The sequence below is a fragment of the Hemitrygon akajei genome, chromosome 4 (assembly GCF_048418815.1).
Source record: "Hemitrygon akajei chromosome 4, sHemAka1.3, whole genome shotgun sequence".
NCBI classification, from domain to species: domain Eukaryota; kingdom Metazoa; phylum Chordata; class Chondrichthyes; order Myliobatiformes; family Dasyatidae; genus Hemitrygon; species Hemitrygon akajei.
Window position 1 is genome coordinate 815,236 of NC_133127.1, and position 23,817 is coordinate 839,052.

Genomic DNA, 23,817 nt, shown 5'->3' on the forward strand with positions numbered 1-23,817 from the left:
CAGAGTTCCATGTACTGATCCATGCTCTAAGTTCACCTTTACCTATAATACACCTTGGCAGAAGAGGTTAGTTTACTTGGCCATTTGATTAATTTGGTTTGACACAACATTGTGAACTGAAGGGTCTATTCCTGTGCAGTACTGTTTTATGTTCTACAGTCAGCGCCATAGAGATGTGGATTGACTGGAATGACTGAGGTTGAGGGGAGAACATGGAGGTTTATAAAATTTTAAGGTGTATAGACAGGGTAGATGGTTAGTTTTTTTTCCCTAAATATGATCAGTTTAAATAGACAGCAGATTTGGTGTGGATGAAGTGGGCTGAAGAAAGCGGTTCCTTGCTGTTTTATTCTGTGATGGCATAGGGATAGCACAGTAGTATAGTGGCTAGCTTGATGTTATTACAACACCAGTGACCTGAGTTCAATTTGTGTAGCTGTCTGTAAGGAGCTTGTGCTTGTGTTCCCCGTTTAGACAATAGGTGCAGAAGTAGACCATTCGTCCCTTCGAGCCTGCACTGCCATTTTGAGATCATGGCTGATCATCTACTATCAACACCCGGTTCCTGCCTTGTCCCCATATCCCTTGATTCCCTTATCCATAAGATACCTATCTAGCTTCTTCTTGAAAGCATCCAGAGAATTGGCCTCCACTACCTTCCGAGGCAGTGCATTCCAGACCCCCACAACTCTCTGGGAGAAGAAGTTTTTCCTTAACTCTGTCCTAAATGACCTACCCCTTATTCTCAAACCATGCCCTCTGGTACTGGACTCTCCCAGCATCTGGAACATATTTCCTGCCTCTATCTTGTCCAATCCCTTAATAATCTTATATGTTGCGATCAGATCCCCTCTCAATCTCCTTAATTCCAGTGTGTACAAGCCCAGTCTCTCTAACCTCTCTGCGTAAGACAGTCCGGACATCCCAGGAATTAACCTTGTGAATCTATGCTGCACTTCCTCTACAACCAGGATGTCCTTCCTTAACCCTGGAGACCAAAACTGTACACAATACTCCAGGTGTGGTCTCACCAGGGCCCTGTACAAATGCAAAAGGATTTCCTTGCTCTTGTACTCAATTCCCTTTGTAATAAAGGCCAACATTCCATTAGCCTTCTTCACTGCCTGCTGCACTTGCTCATTCACCTTCAGTGACTGATGAACAGGGACTCCTAGATCTCTTTGTATTTTTCCCTTACCTAACTTTACACCATTCAGATAATAATCTGCCTTCCTGTTCTTACTCCCAAAGTGGATAACCTCACACTTATTCACATTAAACGTCATCTGCCAAGTATCTGCCCACTCACTCAGCCTATCCAAGTCACCCTGAATTCTCCTAACATCCTCATCACATGTCACACTGCCACCCAGCTTAGTATCATCAGCAAACTTGCTGATGTTATTCTCAATGCCTTCATCTAAATCGTTGACGTAAATCATAAACAGCTGTGGTCCCAATACCAAGCCCTGTGGCACCCCACTAGTCACCACCTGCCATTCCGAGAAACACCCATTCACTGCTACCCTTTGCTTTCTATCTGCCAACCAGTTTTCTATCCATGTCAATGTCTTCCCCCCCAATGCCATGAGCTTTGATTTTACCCATCAATCTCCTATGTGAGACCTTATCAAATGCCTTCTGAAAATCGAGGTACACTACATCCGCTGGATCTCCCTTGTCTAACTTCCTGGTTACATCCTCGAAAAACTCCAATAGATTAGTCAAGCATGATTTACCCTTGGTAAATCCATGCTGGCTCGGCCCAATCCTATCACTGCTATCTAAATATGCCACTATTTCATCTTTAATAATGGACTCTAGCATCTTCCCCACTACTGATGTTAGGCTGACAGGTCGATAGTTCTCTGTTTTCTCCCTCTCTCCTTTCTTAAAAAGTGGGATAACATTAGCCATTCTCCAATCCTCAGGAACTGATCCTGAATCTAAGGAACATTGGAAAATGATTACCAATGCATCCGCAATTTCCAGGGCCACCTCCTTTAGTACCCTAGGATGCAGACCATCTGGACCTGGGGATTTGTCAGCCTTCAGTCCCATCAGTCTACTCATCATCGTTTCCTTCCTAATGTCAATCTGTTTCATTTCCTCTGTTACCCTATGTCCTCCCATCCATACATCTGGGAGATTGCTTGTGTCTTCCTTAGTGAAGACAGATCTAAAGTACTTATTAAATTCTTCTGCCATTTCTCTGTTTCCCATAACAATTTCACCCAATTCATTCTTCAAGGACCCAACATTGTTCTTAACTATCTTCTTTCTCTTCACATACCTAAAAAAGCTTTTGCTATCCTCCTTTATATTCCTGGCTAGCTTGCGTTCGTACCTCATTTTTTTCCCCCCGTATTGCCTTTTTAGTTAAGTTCTGTTGTTCCTTAAAAATTTCCCAATCATCTGTCCTCCCACTCACCTTAGCTCTGTCATACTTCCTTTTTTTTAATGCTATGCAATCTCTGACTTCCTTTGTCAACCACTGTGGCCCCTTTCCACCCTTTGAATCCTTCCTTCTCCGGGGGATGAACTGATTTTGCACCTTGTGCATTATTCCCAAGAATACCTGCCATTGCTGTTCCACTGTCTTTTCTGCTAGGATATCTGTACAGTTAACTTTGGCCAGCTCCTCCCTCATGGCTCCATAGTCTCCTTTGTTCACCTGCAACACTGACACCTCCGAGCTGCCCTTATCCTTCTCAAATTGCAGATAAAAACTTATCATATTATGATCACTACCTCCTAATGGCTCCTTTACTTCAAGATCGCTTATCAAATCCTGTTCATTACATAATACTAAATCCAGAATAGCCTTGTCCCTGGTCGGCTCTCGTACAAGCTGTTCCAAGAATGCATCCCTTAGGCACTCTACAAACTCCCTATCCTGGGGTCCAGCACCAACCTGATTCTCCCAGTTCACCTGCATGTTGAAATCCCCCATAACTACTGCGGCATTACCTTTGCCACATGCCAATGTTAACTCCCTATTCAACTTGCACCCAATATCCATGCTACTCTTTGGTGGCCTGTAGACAACACCCATTAGGGTCCTTTTGCCCTCAATTCTATCCACACAGACTCTACTTCTCCTGATCCTATGTCCCCCTTTGCAAAGGACTGAATCTCATTCCTCACCAACAGGGCCACCCCACCCCCTCTGCCCACATTTCTGTCCCTACGATAGCACGTATACCCTTGTACATTCATTTCCCAGGTCTGATCTCCCTGCAGCCGTGTCTCCGTTATCCCAACAACATCATAGTTACCCATTCGCACCTGAGCTTCAAGCTCACCTGCCTTATTTCTGACACTTCGTGCATTCAGATATAGAATTTTTAGCCCATTTCTCCTCTCTCTGTTTGAATCTCTGCCTATTGTGCTTAACTCAGCTCCCCGAACTCCCATCGGGCTATACGCCCCTAGAATTTTGTTGTCCTTCCTAAATTTACCTATTCTTTCTGCACATAATGTTAACTCCATGTAATGTTTCCTTCCACATTACAAAGACCTATCAGTTAGCAGGTTAATTAGACACATGGGTGTAATTGAGTGGCATGAGCTTATTGGCCAGAAGGGCCTGTTATCGTGTTGCATCTTAAAATAAAAAAAACTAAAATTCTATCTGTCATAGCTTCATCAAATGTACTTGATGACCAATAATATCATTCTCCAACCAGATTTGCTCAGACTTCACAGTAATTCTGTTTTATGCATTTGGAACTGTTGTTAGCAGTGCTGCCATCTGCTGCTCACCTCTGTTACTGTGGCATTTCTGACATTCTAATGTTTTGTTAGTCCCAGTGTTGGACCTGACTTTGAACTGAAACTGGAGTTATACAGCTGTTGTATGGATGAGGATTTCTCCATTACTAGTGCACCGAGAAAGTTTGCAAGCAAGCTAAGCAGTTCACTGGGACGTTCTTCAGGAAGAAGGATTCGAGCTGGGCTGGACATCGCAGGAGAAAGTTCTGTGTCTAATGGAGGTACAAGTCCCATCTTGCTGCCAGCTTTGCCTGTCAGGTATGTTACTGCACAAAAAGTTATCGTGTCATAGAATGCGACAGTGCAGAAACAGGCCCTTTAGCCCATCTAGTCCAAACCAATCCATTAATCTGCAGAATCTCATACACCTGCACCAGAACCATAGTCCTCAATACCCTCCCCTCCATGTACCAATTCAAATTCCCTTAAATGTTGAAATCCAATCTGCATCCACCACTTGTGCTGGCAGCTTGTTCCACACTCTCAGAAGTTTTTTGCATGTTCCCCTTAAGCTTTTCAACTTTCAATTTTATGGAGTATAAGAAATAGTGGATGATCTCGTTGCACTTGCATAGATTGTTGGGTATGATTTTGGGGCCATCTCTGAATTGTGGATAAAGGATGGTTGTAGTTGGGAGCTGAATTCCCAAGGTTACACATTGTATCCCAGGGGTAGGAAGGTAGACAGAAGGGGTGGCTTTGCATTTTCCCGACTACAGACATTAAGCTAACTGGCCTGTAGTTTTCCGTATTTTGCCTACATCCTTTCTTAAGAAGTGGTGTGACACTTGTTATCTTCCAATCCGCCGGGTTCTGCCCAGAGTCTAGAGAGTTTTGATAAATGATTACCAACACATCTACTATAATCTCTGCCAATTCCTTCAGGACCCTGGGATATATCCCATCAGGACCAGGGGACTTATCTACCTTCAGGCCCTCGTGTTTGCTCATCACTATCTCTTTAGTGACAGTGATTTTATCGAGGTCCTCACCTCCCATTTCATCCATAACATCCTTCTTTGGCATATTAGACGTGTCCTCCACCGTGAAGTCTGACACAAAATAGTTGTTCAATGCCTCAGCCATTTCCTTATCACCCAATATCAATTTCCCCTTCTCGTCTTCCAAGGACCTACGTTGACTTTAACCACCCTCTTCCACTTTATATATTTATAAAACCTTTTGCTATCTGTTTTTATATTTTGTGCTAATTTACTTTCATACTCTATCTTCCCTTTCCTTATTTCTTGTTTAGTTGTTCTCTGTTGCTTTTTAAAGTTATTCCAATCCTCCAGTCTCCCACTATTCTTTGCGATTTTGTACACATGAGCTTTTAATTTGATACTAACTTTTATTTCCTTAGTTATCCAAGACTGGCTCTCTCCACACTTACTGTCCTTACTTTTGAGTGGAATATATTTTTGTTGAGCACTGTGAAAAATCTCGTTGAATCTATTCCATTGTTCCTCAACTGTTCTACCAAATAGCCTGTGCTCCCAATCCACATTAGCCAACTCCTCCCCCATCCTGTTGTTGTTTCCCTTGTTCAAGCTGAATACACTAGTTTTAGATCTAACTATTTCATCCTCCATCTGAATCCTTTCCACATCTACTCTATCCAGGTTTTTCAATATTTAAAAGGTTTTAATTCGAACCCTCCATCCTAAGTTCCAGCGAGTACAGACCTAGAGCTATCAAACATTCCTCATATGATAACCCTTTCATTCCCAGAATCATCCTTGTGAATCTCCTCTGAAACATCTCCCATGCCAGCACATCATTTATTAGATGAGGGGTCCAAAACAGTTCACAACACTCAAGGTGAGGCCTCACCAGTGTCTTATAAAGCCTCAGCATTGCATCCTTTCTCTTGTATTCTAGACTTCTTGAAATTAATGCAAACATTGCATTTGCCTTCCTCATCACCGACTCAACCTGCAAGTTAACCTTCAGGGTGTTCTGCACAAGGATTCCCAAATCCCTTTGTGCCTCAGATATTTGGATTTTCTCCCCATTTAGAAAACAGTCTGCACATTTATTTCTAATTCCAAAGTGCATGACCATGAATTTTCCAATATTGCATTTCATTTGCCACTTTCTTGCCCATTCTCCTAATCTGTCTAAGTCCTTCTACATCCTACCTGTTTACTCAACACTACCTGCCCCTCCACCAATCTTCACATCATTGGTAAACTTAGCGACAAAGCCATTGATTTCATCATCTAGATCATTGATTTACAGAATAAAAAGAAATGGTCCCAACACTGACCTCTATGGAACATCACTGGCAGCCATCCAGAAAAGGATCCTTTTATTCCCATTCGCTGCCTCCTACCAATCAGCTAATGCTCTAACCATGCCAGTAACTTTCCTGTAATACCATGGGCTCTTAATTTGGTAAGCAGCTTCATGTGTGGCACCTTGGCAAAGGCCTTCTGAAAGTCCAAGTATACAACATCCACTGCATCCCCTTTATCTATCCTACTTGTAATCTCCTCAAAGAATTCCAGCAGTTTCAACAAGCAGGATTTTCCTGAAGGAACGCATGCTGACTTTGTCCAATCTTGTCTTGTGTCTCCAAGTACTCCATAACGTCATCCTTAACAATTGACTCCAATATCTTCCCAACCACTGAGGTCAGGCTAACTGGTCTATCATTTCCTTTCTGCTGCCTCCCTCCTTTCTTGAAGAGTGGAGTGACAGTTACAATTTTCCAGTCCTCTGGCACCATGCCAGAGTCCAATGATTTTTGAAAGATCATTACCAATGCCGTCACAATCTCTAATGCTACCTCTTTCAGAACCCTAGAGTGCAGTTCATCTGGTCCGGGTGACTTACGTACCCTTAGATCTTTCAGCTTTTTGAGTACCTACTCCCTTGTAATAGTAACTGCACCCACTTCTCTTCTCACACCCTTCAACATCTGGCACACTGCTAGTGTCTTCCACAGTGAAGACTGATATAAAATATCATTCAGTTCATCTGCCATTTCCTTGTCCCTGTTAGCATTTCTTCAGTCTCATTTTCTAGCTGTCCTATATCCACTCTCATCTCTCTAAAGGTACATTAGTATCTTATCTAGTACCTTATATTCCGTCTGGGTAGCCTCCAACCTGATGTCATGAACATTGATTTCTCTAACTTCCGTTAATGCCCCTCCTCCCCTTCGTATCCCATCCCTTGTTTATTTATTCCCCCTTTTTTTCTCTCTCTGCCCCTCTCACAATCACTCCTTGCCTGTTCTCCATCTCCTTCTGGTGCTCCCCTCCCCCTTTCTTTCTCCCTATGCCTCCCATCCCATGATCCTTTCCCTTCTCCAGCTCTATCCTTTTTGCCAATCACCTTTCCAGCTCTTAGCTCCACCCCTCCACCTCCCGTCTTCTCCTATCATTTTGGATTTCTCCCTCCCTCTCCTACTTTCAAATCTCTTACTATCTTTTCTTTCAGTTAGTCCTGACAAAGGGTCTCGGCCCGAAACGTCGACTGTACTTCTTCCTATAGATACTGCCTGGCCTGCTGCGTTCCACCAGTATTTTGTGTGTGTTGTTTGAACTTCAACTACAACTCGTTAGAATAGTGAAGTTGCACTATATGTCCTTGAGTGGTTATACATTTTCCTAAGTGTTAGTTCTCAGCGCAGTATGTCAGGCTTTTCCAAGCGCAGACGTGATGGTTCTTAGAACATAGTTATTTTCCCATCCTGTCTACAAAGCACATTTCAGTCACACAGTGTACATTAGTTGCAGATAAGTGATTACAGACTTTGAATTCACATACTAGAAGAAGGTCATTAACCCCTTAATGTTAGTCACAATGTCTTACTATTTTTCTTCCACAGTTCCCTCCTTGTTAATCTTCTAGATTAACATTTCTTATTGTGGTATTTCCTCCTCCCCCTCATAAGGGGGGCTCATATCCACAGGGGAAGGGTCTTTCCTTCCCCGGGTACACCTCTTCACCCCACCAGTGCTGCTTGCTAGCTTTATCTTTTACTATCTGGGCTATCATTGGGACACCCTTGGGGCCGGACAAAGTCCTCTTTATCAACTGATAGCAGCACAACCTCAGTGCTCCACACACGCACCCTAAAACATAAATCGTTACCACTACAGTTATTCCATGCGTTATTCAGCTTCCCCAACCAGAAAACCATCCCCATATTCCTTCCCACCAAGATCCTCCACTGTTAAAGTTTTCGAGCTGTTCTCCCACCTTCCTAATCTCCTTAACCTTCTTCATAATGTGCTGGCCTAAGTCAGTTATGTTTTCTGTGGCATCAGGAATATAAGTACAACATTCCTCTTCATCGTAACTATCCTCTTTTTTCCCCGTCTCCCGTGACGTGTGATTGCACATAGAGTAATGCTACTGTCTCCCCTGACTTTGACTTTGTATGGGCGCAGGCCCAGCAAATGTATAGTTGTATGACACAATGAACTAGCACCGCTAAGCAGACCAGGGCAATGAGGCCCTAAAAGAGGGGCTGTAGCCAGGAAAATATTCCTTCTCCTAACACTGATTTAACCCACTTAAAGAAATCCCAGCCTTCTGGAGGGGCTTGAGAGTTCAGTCTATGCATTCCATCTCGCAACTGGGTCATACGTTCCAACACATGGGTCATATTTTCTGAAGCATCGGGTATGTAGGTGCAACATTCTTTCCCTACTAATGCACAGACCACTCCTTCTCAGGATAATACTTCTTCTCCTCTTCCCTGTCTCTTTGTATTTGCCCTCCAATGCTGTTAGGTAATCAATCAATCCCACCCCCTGTATGATTATTACCACTATTTCCTTAATGTTAGTCCTCTTTTGAGTATATATTTTGTTAATAATCACTATGTATATAACGAGGTGCAGGTTAGAATAGATTTATGTTCCAGTCTCTCAATAACACTTGGTTCTTGGTTTTCAATGCTGTTCCTCTCTCTCTCTCTCTCCCCCAGGGAAGATGTCACTTGTTCAGTGTTTTATTTCGTCCTCGTCATGGTGCAATTTGCACCTGCTGGCATTGATCCAATCAGGTTTCTCCTTCACCTTAACGGCTGTACGGGTCCTCAGCAGCCTGGGAGAGAAAGAATCTTTATTTGTTGATCTCACATATATTCTATCTCCTGGCTTAAATGGATGCACGTTACCTTCAGTTAAAGGTGCCTGGGCTTGCCAGACCCTCTCATACAATATCCCTGCCTCCTGACACAATGCTTGTGCGTATTTCTGTGTCTTCTCATCACATCATATTAGCGCTACTTTTTCTGGGGTCATGGGAGGCCCAGCTCCTGTTGTCATAGGCCATCCTATCAAAGTTTCATGAGGGTTAAGTCCTGTATGTCTATTCTTCTGATTTCGCAGAGTGTACATTACTAAGGACACTGCCTCTGGCTGTCTGAGACCATTTTGCTGACAAACTTTTGTCAAAGCCACTTTTATTTCCTCATTTGCTCTTTCCACCGTACCTGAGGGCTGAGGCTGCTAGAGGATATACAATTTCTACTGGAACCCCAAGGCTTTCTTCAGTCCCTGTACTAATTTATTTGTAAAATGGGTTCCCCTGTTGCTATTTATCCCTAGGGGAATTCCAAACCGAGGTATAGTTTCTTTCATCAATATGTTCACCACAATTCTTACATCATTTCTCCGAGTTGGATAGGCCTCCGCCCATCTGAAAAACCATGTCTACTATTACCAAAACATACTTAAACCTCCTTTCAGCAGGCATAAGTACAAAGTCAATTTGCTGGGGTGTACTATTGTTTGGATTTAATTTATTTATTTTTTGTGGTGTAATATATAATTGATGTAAAAAGTTATATTGCACTAATCTTAACCGAACATTTATTGTATTTGTCATACTATCAAGCCATAGTCTTGACCAATTTGTTTCTTCAATTTTAATATTCAAATCACTTTCCCATTTTTGTCTTGACTTATGGACTCCTTGTTTAATTGCCTGTTTTTGAATCAAATTATACATACAAGATATAAATTTTTTAATATTTCCTTTTTGAATTAAAATTTCTATTTCATTAGATTCCGGCAATAACATTGTTTGACCTAGTTTTTCTCTTATGTAAGCCCTTAGTTGAAAGTAACAAAATAAAGTGTTATTTGATACTTTATATTTATTCTTTAATTTGTCAAATGACATTAATATACCTCCTTCAAAACAATCTCCTATGTATTTAATCCCTTTTTGAAACCAATTATATAAAAGTTGATTGTCCATTGTAAAAGGAATAAGTCTATTTTGAATTAAAGATCTCTTTGCTAATAAAGATTTTTTTGTCTCATCATCAACATTTATCTTATTCCATAAATCAATCAAATGTTTTAATATAGGAGATTCTTTCTTTTCCCGTATCCATTTAGATTCCCATTTATATATAAAATCTTCTGGTACGTTTTCTCCTATTTTATCTAGTTCTATTCTAATCCATGCCGGTTTATCTTCATCAAAAAAAGATGCAATAAATCTAAGTTGATTTGCTTTATAATAATTCTTGAAATTTGGAAGTTGTAACCCTCCTAGATCAAATTTCCATGTCAATTTTTCCAACGATATTCTTGACATCTTACCTTTCCAGAGAAACTTCCTCACATATTTGTTTATCTCTTGAAAAAACTTCTGGGGTAATTGTATTGGTAATGATTGAAATAAATATTGTAGTCTAGGGAATATATTCATTTTTATAGTATTTACTCTACCTACTAATGTTATTGGTAATGCCATCCATTTATCAAGATCTTCCTGAATTTTTTTCAAAAGTGGTGAATAATTTAATTTGTATAAGTTTTTTATGTCATTGTCAACTCTTATACCTAAATATTTTATACCATTTGCCGGCCGTCTAAATTGAGTTATTAATCAACATTGACTATAATTAGTAAGAGGTAAAATTTCACTTTTATCCCAATTTACTTTATAACCTGATATTTTCCCATATTCTTCTAATCTATAAGATAATTTACATAATGAATGTAATGGATCTGTTAAATAAAGTAGAACATCATCAGCAAATAAATTAATCTTGTATTCTTCCTGATTAACTCTGAAACCCTTAATATCTGGGTCCATTCTAATTAATTCAGCTAATGGCTCTATTGCCAACACAAACAAAGCAGGTGATAATGGACAACCTTGCCTAGTTGATCTTGTTAACTGAAATGGTGTCGAAATTTGACCATTTGTCACTACTTTAGCTTTGGGATTAGTATTTAAGGTTTTAATCCATTTTATAAATGATGTTCCTAATCCATATTTTTCCAATACCTTAAATAAAAAATCCCATTCCAATCTATCAAATGCTTTTTCTGCATCTAAAGCAACTGCCACACTCATTTCCTCCCTCTTTTGCGCTAAATGGATTATGCTAATTAACCGGGTTACATTATCTGCCGATTGTCTATTTTTGATAAATCCTGTTTGATCCATATGCACTAATTTTGGTAAGCATTTAGATAATCTATTAGATAAGATTTTTGCTATTATTTTATAATCAGTATTTAATAAAGAAATAGGTCTATATGATGCTGGTTTTAAAAGGTCTCTATCTTTTTTTGGCAATACTATTAAAATAGCTGTTGAAAAAGACTCTGGAAGTCTATGCGTTCTTTCCGCTTGATGTATTAACTCCATAAAGGGAGAAATTAATAAATCTTTAAACTTTTTATAAAATTCAGGCGGAAAACCATCTTCTCCTGGGGATTTATTACTTTGAAGTGATCCTAGAGCTTCTTCAACCTCCTTCACTGTAAAAGGCATACCTAATCCCTTCTGTTCTTCCATATCTAATTTTGGAAGAGTTATTTGTGCTAAAAATCTTTCTATCTTAACATCATCATTTTTTGATTCTGATTTATACAACTCAGAATAAAAGTTCTTAAAAGCCTCATTAATTTCTAGAGGCTGATAAGTAACTTTATTCACTTTTGTTCGGATTGCATTTATTGTTTTAGAAATCTGATCTGTTTTTAACTGCCATGCAAGGACCTTATGTGATCTTTCACCTAGTTCATAATATCTCTGTTTAGTTCTCATAATTGCTTTTTCTGTTCGATATGTCTGGAGTGTATTATATTTTAACTTCTTATTGATAAGTTGTCTTCGTTTTTCTTCTGTCATATTTCTTTGAGATTCTTTTTCTAATTTTATAATCTCTTTTTCCAATTGATCTATTTCTATCATATATTCCTTCTTAATTTTAGAAGTATAACTTATTATCTGACCTCTCAAATATGCCTTCATTGCTTCCCACAATATAAATTTATCATCAACTGAATGTGAATTTGTATCTAAAAAGAACTGAATCTGTTTTTTCATAAAATCACAAAAATCCTGACGTTTTAGTAAAATTGAGTTAAATCTCCATCTATAAATTGATTCCTCTTTATCTATCATTATCATTGTCATTATTAAAGGAGAGTGATCAGACAATATTCTTGCTTTATATTCCACATTTTTCACTCTATCTTGAATATTCGTTGATAATAAGAAAAAATCTATCCTTGAGTATGTTTTATGTCTATTTGAATAAAATGAATAATCTCTTTCTTTTGGATTGATTCTTCTCCATATATCAATCAAATTTAGGTCTTTCATCAATGATAGAGTTAGTTTTACTACTTTTGGTTTTGTAATAGCCTTTATTGATCTATCTAAAACTGGATCTAGACAAAAATTAAAATCTCCACCTATTAATATTTTATCATGTGCGTTAGCCAAATTCAAAAAGACCTCCTGTATAAATTTTACATCATTTTTGTTTGGTGCATAAATATTCATAAGAGTCCATAGTTCTGAAAAAATTTGACAATGTATAATTAAATATCTTCCTGCCGAGTCAATTAATACATTTTGTATTTTAATTGGTAAATTTTTATTAACCAAAATTGCAACTCCTCTCGCCTTTGAGTTAAATGAAGCTGCAATAACATTTCCAACCCAGTCTTTTTTTAATTTCTGATGTTCTATGTCCGTTAAATGAGTTTCTTGTAGGAAAGCTATATCTATTTTCATTTTTTTTAATATATGTTAAAATTCTTTTTCTTTTTACTGGTCCATTAAGCCCATTAACATTAAAACTTAAAAAATTCAATAAATTAGTCATTATTTTTAATTATGTTACTCCAAACTATAATAATACCTAATCTTTCAACTTTCGTGGTATCCTGGGAAATCTTTTTAGAAGTCTCCATGTTGCTATGTGTGTCCCCACCAATCATCCAGGCAAAAAAATAAAAGAAAAATAGAGTATAAGGAAAAAAACAAAATACCCCCCTAATAATGTTGTGAAAGAAAAAAAGCACTTAAATGTCCATCAGTTCCATTCGCTGTCTCTGTCTTCGTCTTTAACCATTACGTTTATAAGTCTCTACGTTTAATTAGCGAATAAATGGAAGTTTTTGTGCGAACACCTCCGCGTCTCGATAATCGGGAAAAAATCTTTTTCCCTCTTCCAAAAAAATTATCAATGTTGCTGGGTGGCGCATTAAAAATTTATAACCTTTTTCCCATAAGACTTTTTTTGCTAAATTAAATTCTTTCTTTCTCTTCAAAAGGTTATAACTTATATCAGGATAAAAAAGAACTGGTTTCTCTGCTATCATCAATGGACCCTTTCTTCTTTTGGCACCTTGGGCAGCCGCCCTCAAAATCTTTTCTTTATCCTGGTATCTTAAACATCTTATCAAAATTGATCGCGGATTTTGCTCATCTTGAGATCTTGGTCTTAAAGCTCTGTGCACCCTTTCAATCTCAATTGAAATTTCTTCCCCCATTTCCAATTTTTCAGGGATCCATTTTTGAAAAAAATTTATTGGGTCTTCTCCTTCAGTACCTTCTTTAAGTCCAACAATATTAATATTGTTACGTCTACTAAAATTTTCAAGCTTATCAATTTTTTCCACGAGTTGTTTTCTTTCTGATGTCCAGGCATTATTATCAACTTCCATTTCCTTCATTCTTCCATCCATGTCTTCCATTTTAGTTTCCAAATCTGTAATTTTCTTTTCCATTTTTTCTTGTTTCTTTGTCATTTTATCAAACATAGCCTCCATATTCGTTATTTTTTCTTTAATTACTTTTTGGTTACTTTTAATTACTTTTAATGCATTTAATTTATGCATTATTTGCCTCAAAGTCTTTTTTATATTTTCAGAGGAATTCTCATCTCCATCTTCGTCTGATTTATCCAGAGAGTCTGATTCTCTCTCAGAATCGCTGTCACTTTCAGTTGAAGTCGCTGTTGGGATTTGTAGTTCTGGTTGCTCTCGTTTGCGCATGCTCGCTCCTTTACGCTTGCGCAATTCTCGTTGATCTTCTCCTTTAGAAATGGCCGATGTTGCGGCAGTTTCCTGTTCTGTTTCGCCAGTGGTGTGTTGTACCTGAGTCCGCGGTTCTTCGGTAGAAGTAGGCCTTGATTCTTTTTGAATTTGAGCTGTCTTCGTGGTAGTATTTTTCTTCGTCCTCTGTTTATGAGGCATAGCTTAAAACAATCCGGAGTAGTTTATAAGTAACCTTATGAAAGCATTGGCTAATTTTTCTTCATTTAAACATTGATTTATTGATTTTTTACGGGAGGGCTGGGTTCCAGCGTCTCGATCCTACGTCATCATGTGACGTCCCCCCCCCCCCCCCCCCCCCCCCCCGGGCGTACTATTGTTGAGTGATGGCATGCTGCATCCCTCCTTTGCCCATGTGAGCCTGGCCATGTGCCAGGTGAGCCAGGGGCATAAATAAACTATGCGGGCACAATACTTGGCTATCTGGGTGACACCATAGCCCGGTATTCTGGGAACATGCAGATTTGCTCCAGGCACATTTCTCATGCTGTGAGGCAAGATTTTGGGCTTCCTGCAACTGCTAGACGTCAATACACACAGGGAGCTCCTTCCCTCCTGATTCAACCCGAGGGGTCTGTGGCACAGGTTGTCGCTGAAGGCCACCTGTTTTGCTACCATGTCTACAAACCGATTTCCCCTTGGAGACCTCATTCTCAGCTGAGGTGTGTGCCTTGCACTTAATTATTACCGAAGTCTGTGGCAACTGTAAAGTCTCTAAAAGGTTCAGTATGAAGAAGGTGTATTTAATCGCTTTCCCCGAGGAGGTGATAAATCTTCTGTTTTTCCACAATTGCCCAAAAGTCATGTGCTATCCCAAATGCATAACGTGAGTTGGAATAAACATTGGCAGCTTTTCCTTAGGCCAAAATGCAAGCAAGCTCGGGAAACGGCATAGAGTTGTGCCGCCTGCACTGATGTTCCTGTTGTTAAGTTGTAAGCTTCTACTACCTTGTGAGGAGTTACTAAGCATACTCTGCCAGCAGCAGATCATCTCTTGGGTGGTGCAAAGAGCAGTCTGTGAAAAGAATTAAATCAGGGTTATCAATAGGTTTGCTTCTCAGATCCAGTTGGGGAGTAATAGTGGCTTCCATTGCGAGCAGAGAGTCGTGGTCATCCCATCCTGCTGTGCAGATGGTAATGGAACAAAAGTAGCTGGATTAATAGCCAGAGATCTTTTGTTCATACAGTTGGATCAAGAGAGAAGAATCACCTAATAACCTGTCCTTCCAACCAGGGTAAAATGCTGAGTAGCAGCTGAATTCAACAGCAGCATTACGGCATAGGGTACTATCACTGTGCACGGGTGATCCAATACAATAGGTATAGATTCTTCTACCATTACATTTAGGTCATGGAAGGCTTTCTCCCTTTCGGGTGTTCATTCTGCGATGAGGGGATCTGTTTTCAATGTAGCAGAATGCATTACTGCATCACTCTCCTGGTATTCGGGAATCCGCTATCGACAGTGTCTTACCATAGTGTGGCGCATGGCCAAGTGGATAAGGTGTTGGTCTAGTGATCTGAAGGTCACTAGTTCGAGCCTCATCTGAGGCAGTATGTTGTGTCCTTGAGCAAGGCACTTACCCACACATTGCTCTGCAACGACACCGGTGCTAAGCTGTATGAGTCCTAATGCCCTTCCCTTGGACAACATCGGTGGTATAGGGAGGGGAGACTTGCAGCATGGGAAACTGCCAGTCTTCCATACAACCTTGCCCAGGCCTCAGTCATCATTGAAAATTGATGGACAGCTGAAGAGAGAGGGAGACCATGCCCAGGAAAGAAAGAATGTCATTTTTTGTTTTGGGGACTAGGATCTTCTTTATTGCTTTTATTCGATCCCTTCCCAAACTTCGCCACTCTTTACTGAGCTGGAATCCAATGTACTGGACAGTCTCTTGGCAAAACTGCATTCTCTCCACAGGCACCCCAGCTGGGAGACAGGCCACCAGTCTCCCCCTTTCAGCTAAGAGACTGATTTTCCTTCCCAACTTGGAAGGCACCTTTCTGTCTTGCTTCTCCTTTTCCACCTAGGGTTCTTTTTTGGATCCTGTTCTTCTAGCCTTTCCCTTTCAGCTAGGAGATGAGATTGAGGATCCCATCCTCATCGCCAAACTGTTGTGGAAAAATCTAGATGAGGCCAACTCAGAGAATTGTTTCAGACTAAAGGGTTTTATGACACGATATACGAAAGCAGAGCTCAGCAGCTCTGCTTAACAGCTCTGCTCAACAATGGATTACACTCTTATTTATACTCCAGGCGTATGTGACACGAAGTACTTAAATCTGAAAAAGGAGGGAGCTTCATCTACAACTCATTAGAATAGTGAAGTTGCACTATATGTCCTTGAGTGGTTATACATTTTCTTAAGTGTTAGTTCTCGGGACAGTATTTCAGGTTTTCCTAAGTGCAGACATGCGATGATTCTTAGAACAAGGAAGCACAGACATAGTTATTTTCCCATCCCATCTTCAAAGCACATTTCAGTCACACAGTGTATATTAGTCGCAGATAAGTGATTACAGACTTCACATCCTAGAAGTAGGTCATTAACCCCTTAACATTCATCACAATGTCTTACTATTTTTCTTCCACAGGACAACATTTATTGCCTTGCCTACATCAACTTCAATGGTAACTTTCCTGATAGCTTCTTTAAGATGAGTTACACACAACCTACCATGAACAAAGCCATGTTGACGCTCTCTTATCAATCCCTGTCTTATTAGAATATCTTCTGATAATTTACCATAAGACATAAGAACAGAATTAGGCTATTTGTCCTAATGGGTCTGCTCCACCAATCCAGGATGGCTGATTTATCATTCTTCTCAACCCCATTCTCCTGCCTTCTCCTCATAACCATTGATATCCTAATTAATCAAGAACCTTTCAACTTATGCTTTAATGATTTGGCCTCCATGGCCATCCATTTCAATGAATAAGTTTGACGTCGGTAGTAGGTAAATTATTGGAAGAAGTACTAGGAGATACTACAAGTATTTAGATAGACATGGATTTATTAGGGAGAGTCAACATAACCTTGTGCATGGGGGTAGGTCATGTTTAACCAATCTATTAGAGTTTTTCGAGGAGGTTACCAGGAAAGTGGATGAAGGGAAGGCAGTGGATGTTGTCTACATGGACTTCAGTAAGGCTTTTGACAAGATCCCGCATGGGAAGTTAGTTAGGAAGATTCAGTCGCTAGGTATACATGGTGAGGTAGTAAATTGGATTAGACATTGGCTCAATGGGAGAAGCCCAGAGAGTGATAGTGGAGGATTGCTTCTCTGAGTGGAGGCCTGTGACTAGTGGTGTGTCACCAGGATCAGTGCTGGGTCCATTGTTATTTGTCATCTATATCAATGATCTTTAGGATAATGTGGTAAATTGGATCAGCAAATTTGCTGATGATACAAAGATTGGAGGTGTAGTGGACAGTTGAGGGTTTTCAAAGCTTGCAGAGGGATTTGGACCAGCTGGAAAAATGGGCTGAAAAATGGCAGATGGTGTTTAATACAGACAAGTGTGAGGTATTGCACTTTGGAAAGAAAAACCAAGGTAAAACATAGAAGATAGCTGGTAGGGCACTGAGAAGTGCAGTAGAAGAGAGGGATCTAGGGATACAGATACAAAATTCCCTAAAAGTGGTGTCACAGGCAGATAGAGTAGTAAAGAGAGCTTTTGGTACATTGGCCTTTATAAATCAAAGTATTGAGTATAAGAGTTGGAATGTTATAATAAGGTTGTATAAGGCATTGGTGAGGCCGAATTTGGAGTATTGTGTGCAGTTTTGGTCACCGAATTACAGGAAGGATATTTATAACCATATGACAATTACAGCACGGAAACAGGCCATCTCGACCCTTCTAGTCCATGCCGAACGCTTACTCTCACCTAGTCCCACCGACCTGCACTCAGCCCATAACCCTTCATTCCTTTCCTGTCCATATATCTGTCCAATTTTTTTTTTTGAGGTTGAAAATAAGGTTGAAAGAGTGCATAGAGGGTTCACAAGGATGTTGCCGGGACCTGAGAAACTGAGTTACAGAGAAAGGTTGAATAGGTTAAGACTTTATTCCCTGGAGTGTAAAAGAATGAGGGGAGATTTGATAGAGGTATATAAAATTATGATGGGTATAGGTAGAGTGAATGCAAGCAGGCTTTTTCTACTGAGGTTAGGGGAGAAAAAAGCCAGAGGACATGGGTTAAGGGTGAAGGGGGAAAAGTTTAAAGGGCACATTTGGGGGGGGCTTCTTCACACAGAGTGGTGGGAGTGTGGAATGAGCTGCCAGATGAAGTGGTAAATGCGGGCTCACTTTTAACATTTAAGAAAAACTTGGACAGGTACATGGATGAGAGGTGTATGGAGGGATATGGTCCAGGTTCAGGTCAATGGGACTAGGCAGAAAAATGGTTCGGCACAGCCAAGAAGGGCCAAAAGCCCTGTTTCTGTGCTGTAATGTTCTGTGGTTCTAATTCCACAGATTCACCACCCTCTCCCTAAAGAATTTCCTCCATCCATGTTCTAAATGGATATCCCTTTTGTTGGCCTCCCACTTACCAAGTATTTCCCAACCCACACTTGCTAAATCCTTTCTAATACATCAAAGTTGGCCTTTCTTCAATTTGGAATGTCCACCCAAGAACCAGACCAATTCTTTTCCATATCCTTGCATGTTCCAAAAGTCAAGTGTACCGGAAGCATGCGTGCTTCAGGGGCACTGAAAGAACAACAATTGACTGTAGAACTAGTAGGTTCCTGTTATAGTCAATGGAAGAAGCTGATAAAAATGTGACAAATGCAGGATTAGTGTAAACATGAGGTTGATTGTCAGTGAGGCAAAGGATCTTTTTTTAAAGTGTATATCTCACTACTGGGGAAAGCAAACGTTAATTGAAGGAAACTGGGAATGCCGAGAGGAAGTGTGGGTGGAAAAAGGACTATAAAACCATAAGATAAGAATAGGAGCAGAATGAGGCCATTTGGCCCATTGATTCTGCTCCTCCATTTCATCATGGCTGATCCAATTTTCTTCTCAGTCCCAATCTCCTGCTTTCTCCCCGTATCCCTTCATGCCTTGACCAGTCAAGAATCTTTCAACTTCTGCCTTAAATATATTTAATGCCCTGATTTAGAATTTTACTGCTATGCTGTAGGCGTTTCATTTTAGCAGTTTTGTAAGAGCAGTCTGTTCTGCTTTAAGTATGTTTGGGTTTGAGCTAATGAGATGGGGTTGAGATGTCCATGCTTACAATTGTTGTGTAATTCAATCAGTGGAATTGTAGGAAGGTTTTAGAGAATGCTGGGCAGTGAGGTTTTCTTGATGGATACTGGTGTAGGTTGAGGTCTTTTTGTGGGAGCTAGGAGAAGACAGGAGTGAAGGTGGTTGAGGATGCTGTCCCTGTTGCACAAGGTGCTTGATGCTGATGAATGGCATCAAGGAGGAAGGACTGATACTCCCGTGGGGGATCCCGTTTGTTCGAGGTGGATTCAAGCGACGTCCGGAAGGTGGCATGTATTTTCACGCAAACTGAGGGTCCAGTGCGAGAGATAAAGCCAACTTCAAGATGAGCTCCAATTTAGTGCGCATTTGGATTGCGTTAACTGTAATGGGCCCTTTTTACTTTTTGTTTCTTTACCTACTAACTTCAATTAAAGCTGAAATTTGTAAATATGCTTTCTTTATAATTATATACAGTGTACGATATGTTATTTCTTGCTGACAGGTAATTGCAAGTGGGCAGCATTAATACAGGCACACGAGTGAATCTGCAGATGCTGGAAATAAATAAAAACACAAAATACTGGCAGAACTCAGCAGGCCAGACAGCATCTATGGGAGGAGGTAGTGATGACGTTTCGGGCCAAAACCCAAGGGTTTCAGCCCAAAACGTCGTCACTACCTCCTCCCATAGATGCTGTCTGGCCTGCTGAGTTCTGCCAGTATTTTGTGTTTTTAGCATTAACACAGTATTTGTTCAGATTGGGGTTTGGGTCGTGAAACATCCCAGCCTCCTGGGTTTGGTGGAACAGTCATATCGCCCCTAGAATTATGGAGATTGAGAAAGGTGGTTTTCTCACCATTGAGTCCATGGCTAATAGCGAGGGGTTAATGAGCTGCATCTCTAGAGGTGCCAGGTAAAAAGGGGTTTCACATGCGTGAAGACTTGGCCTCCACATCTGAAGACAGCAAAGAATCCTACTACTCTGTGACTAAAGAAATTCCTCCTCATCTCTGTTCTAAAAGGATGCCCCTCTATTCTGAGGCTGTGCCCTCTCATCCTAGATGCTCCCACCATAGGAAACATCCTTTCCACATCCATTCTATCAAGGCCTTTCACCATTCAATGGTTTTCAATTAGGTCATCCCTCATTCTTCTGATTTCTAGTGAATATAGGCCCAGAGCTCTTCATATGACAAGCCATTCAATCCTGGAGTCATTTTTGTGAACCTCCATCAAATCCTCTCCAGTTTCAGCACATCCTTAAGACGTGGCCCAAAACTACTGATAATGCTCAAAGCGAGGCCACACCAGTGCTTTATAAAGTCTCAACATTACATTCTTTCTTTTATATTCTGGTTCTCTTAAGATGAATGTCAACATTGCATTTGTCTTCCTCACCACAGACTCAACCTGTAAATTAACCTTCAGGGAATCCTGCACAAGGACTCCCAAGTCCCTTTGTGCCTCAGTTTTTTGATTTTTTTCCTCCATTTGTAAAACAGTCAACCCTTTCATTTCCTCTAGCAGTGTGTGGCCAGCACTGTATTCCATCTGCCATTTCTCTGCCCGTTCTCATAATCTAAATCTTTCTGTAACCTCTCTACTTCCTCAAAACTACCTGCCATAGAACATTTCAGCACAGAAACAGGCCTTTTGGCCCTTAGCTGTGCTGAACCATTTTTCTGTCTAGTCCCACTGACCTACACCTGGCCCATATCCCTCTATACATCTCTCATCCTCTCATGCCCCTCCACCTTTCTTCATACCCTCAGCAACAAAGTCATCAATTCCATCATTCAAATCATTGACATGGAAAACCAACAGCACCATACAGGCCCTTCAGCCCACTAAGTTGTGCCAAACATGTCCCTACCTTAGAAATTACTAGGCTTACCTATAGCCCTCTATTTTTCTAAGCTCCATGTACCTATCCAAAAGTCTTTTACAAGACCCTATTGTATCCGCCTCCACCACCATTGCTGAGAGCCCATTCCACAAACACACCACTCTCTGCGCAAAAAAACTTACCCCTGACATCTCTACCTACACCCCAGCACCTTAAACCTGCGTCCTCTTGTGGCAACCATTTCAGCCCTGGAAAAAAGCCTCTGACTATCCACACGATCAATGCCTCTCATCATCTTATATACCTGTAACAGGTCATCTCCCATCCTCCGTCGTTCGAAGGAGAAAAGGCTGAGTTCACTCAACCTGTTTCCATAAGGCATGCTCCCCAATCCAGGCAACATCCTTGTAGATCTTCTCTTCACCCTTCCTAAGGCTTGCTCATCCTTCCTGTAGTGAGGTGACCAGAACTGAGCACAGTACTCCAAGTGGGGCCTGACCAAGGTGCAACATCACCTCTCGGCTTTAAATTCAATTCCACGATTAATGAAGGCCAATATATCTTATGCCTTCTTAACCACAGAGTCAACCTGTGCAGCTGCTTTGAGTGTCCTCTGGACTTGAACCCCAAGATCCCTCTGATGCTCCACACTGCCAAGAGTCTTACTATTAATACTATATTCTGTCATCATTTGACCTACCAAAATGAACCACTTCACACTTAAAGAGCAAACACGAGGAAATCTGCAGATGCTGGAAATTCAAACAACAGGATGAAGGGTCTCGGCCCGAAACGTCGCCAGTGCTTCTCCTTGTACTTGCTGTTTGGCCTGCTGTGTTCCACCAGCATTTTGTGTGTGTTGTCACTTCACACTTATCTGGGTTGAGCTCCATCTGCCACTTCTCAGACCAGTTTTGCATCCTGTTGATGTCCTGCTGTAACCTCTGACAGCCCTCCACACTATCCACAACACCTCCAACCTTTGTGTCATCAGCAAATTTATTAACCCATCCCTCCACTTCCTCATCCAGGTCATTTATAAAAATCACGAAGAGTAAGGGTCCCAGTACAGATCCCGGAGGCACACCACTGGTGACCAACCTCCATGCAGAATATGACCTGTCTACAACCACTCTTTGCCTTCTGTGGGCAAGCCAGTTCTGGACATAGAATTTCAAAATAATCAGTCGCAATGCAGACCCCTGTGGAACACCACTAGTCACTGGCAGCCAACAGAAGAGGCTCCCTTTATTCCCACTCTTTGCCTTCTGCCAATAAGCCACTGCTTTATCCATGCTGGAATCTTCCCTGTAATACCTTAGGCTTGTAGCTTGTTAAGAACCTCATATGTGGCACCTTGTCAAAGGCTTTGTCAAACTCAAGTACATCAACCAATTCTCTTTTGTCTATTCTACTTGTAATTTCCTCGAAGAATTCCAACAGATTTGTCCGGCAAGATTTTCCCTTGAGGAAACAATGCTGAGTATGACCTATTTTATCATGTCCATGGTGTTAGTGGAGTACAGATGCATGGTTACTTGAAAATGGGGTCACTGGTAGACAGGGAGTTGAAAAGCAGCTTTCAGCATGCTGACCTTCAGTCAGGACACTAAGTACAGAAGGTGGGAGTTTACATCACAGTTATAAATTGGTGAGGCTGCATTTGAATTAATTTGTTCAGTTTTGGTCACCCGACCTTAAATTGGAAGGAGTGCAGAGTAGATTTCCAAGGATGTTGCCAGGACTTAAGGGACTAAATTATAGGGAGAGGTTGGACAGTCTTGGATTTCATTCACTGGAGCATAAGAGACTGGGAGGTGATTTGCAGAGGTGTATAAAACCACGGAGGCACAGATAGCTTTGAATGCATTCTGCCTTTTCTCCCAAGATTAAGGAGTGAAGAACTGCAGGGCATTGGAAAATGAGAAGGGGAAGTATTTATTAGGACTTAAGGGATAACTTTTATTTGGTTGACCCTTGAGTTAACTAAATTAATTGCCAGAGGAAGTGGTTGAGGAGGTACATTAACAACTTTTAGAACAGAAAACACAGGTAAGTACAGCCCTTTGACCCACATTGTTGAGCTGAACTAATTTAAATAGTAATTAATGCCTAACAAAGCAACACACACAAAATGCTGGTGGAACGCAGCAGGCCAGGCAGCATCTATAGGAAGAAGCACTGTCGACGTTTTGGGCCGAGACCCTTTGTCCTGATGGACTGTCTTGGCCTGAGATGTCGACAGTGCTTCTTCCTATAGATGATGCCTGGCCTGCTGCGTTCCACCAGCATTTTGTGTGTGTTGCTTGAATTTCCAGCATCTGCAGATTTCCTTGTGTAATGCCTAACAAAACTCATTTCTTCTACCTACGCAATGTCCATTTAGAAGGATATGAGCCAAACTCAGGAAAATGGGACTGGGCTCTAATGATCTTGCACAAGCACTTGACTCACTAAGGTGCAGATGAATAGCTGCTAAATAGTATTAGTACAGCTGATAATTATTGGCACTGTCCAATGGGCCTGTTTCTGTGACGTATGATACTTTGACTCTGACGCTGAGTCCGTTCTACAAGGTCATGATTTATGGCAGACAGAGAGATGAGGTGTAGAGGCTGATCTATCTG

General features: G+C 40.8%; 1 protein-coding gene across 7 annotated transcripts in view; it reads left to right on the forward strand.

The window, feature by feature from the left end:
- The window catches only part of rtkna (rhotekin a), a 184,570-nt gene that overhangs the window by 76,221 nt on the left and 84,532 nt on the right, over nt 1-23,817 (forward strand). For all 7 annotated transcript variants that reach the window (XM_073041965.1, XM_073041966.1, XM_073041968.1 and 4 more), the window contains one exon: nt 3,808-4,032. In XM_073041965.1, coding sequence (XP_072898066.1) covers nt 3,808-4,032 — 225 coding nt within the window. The remainder of the gene's footprint in view (nt 1-3,807; nt 4,033-23,817) is intronic.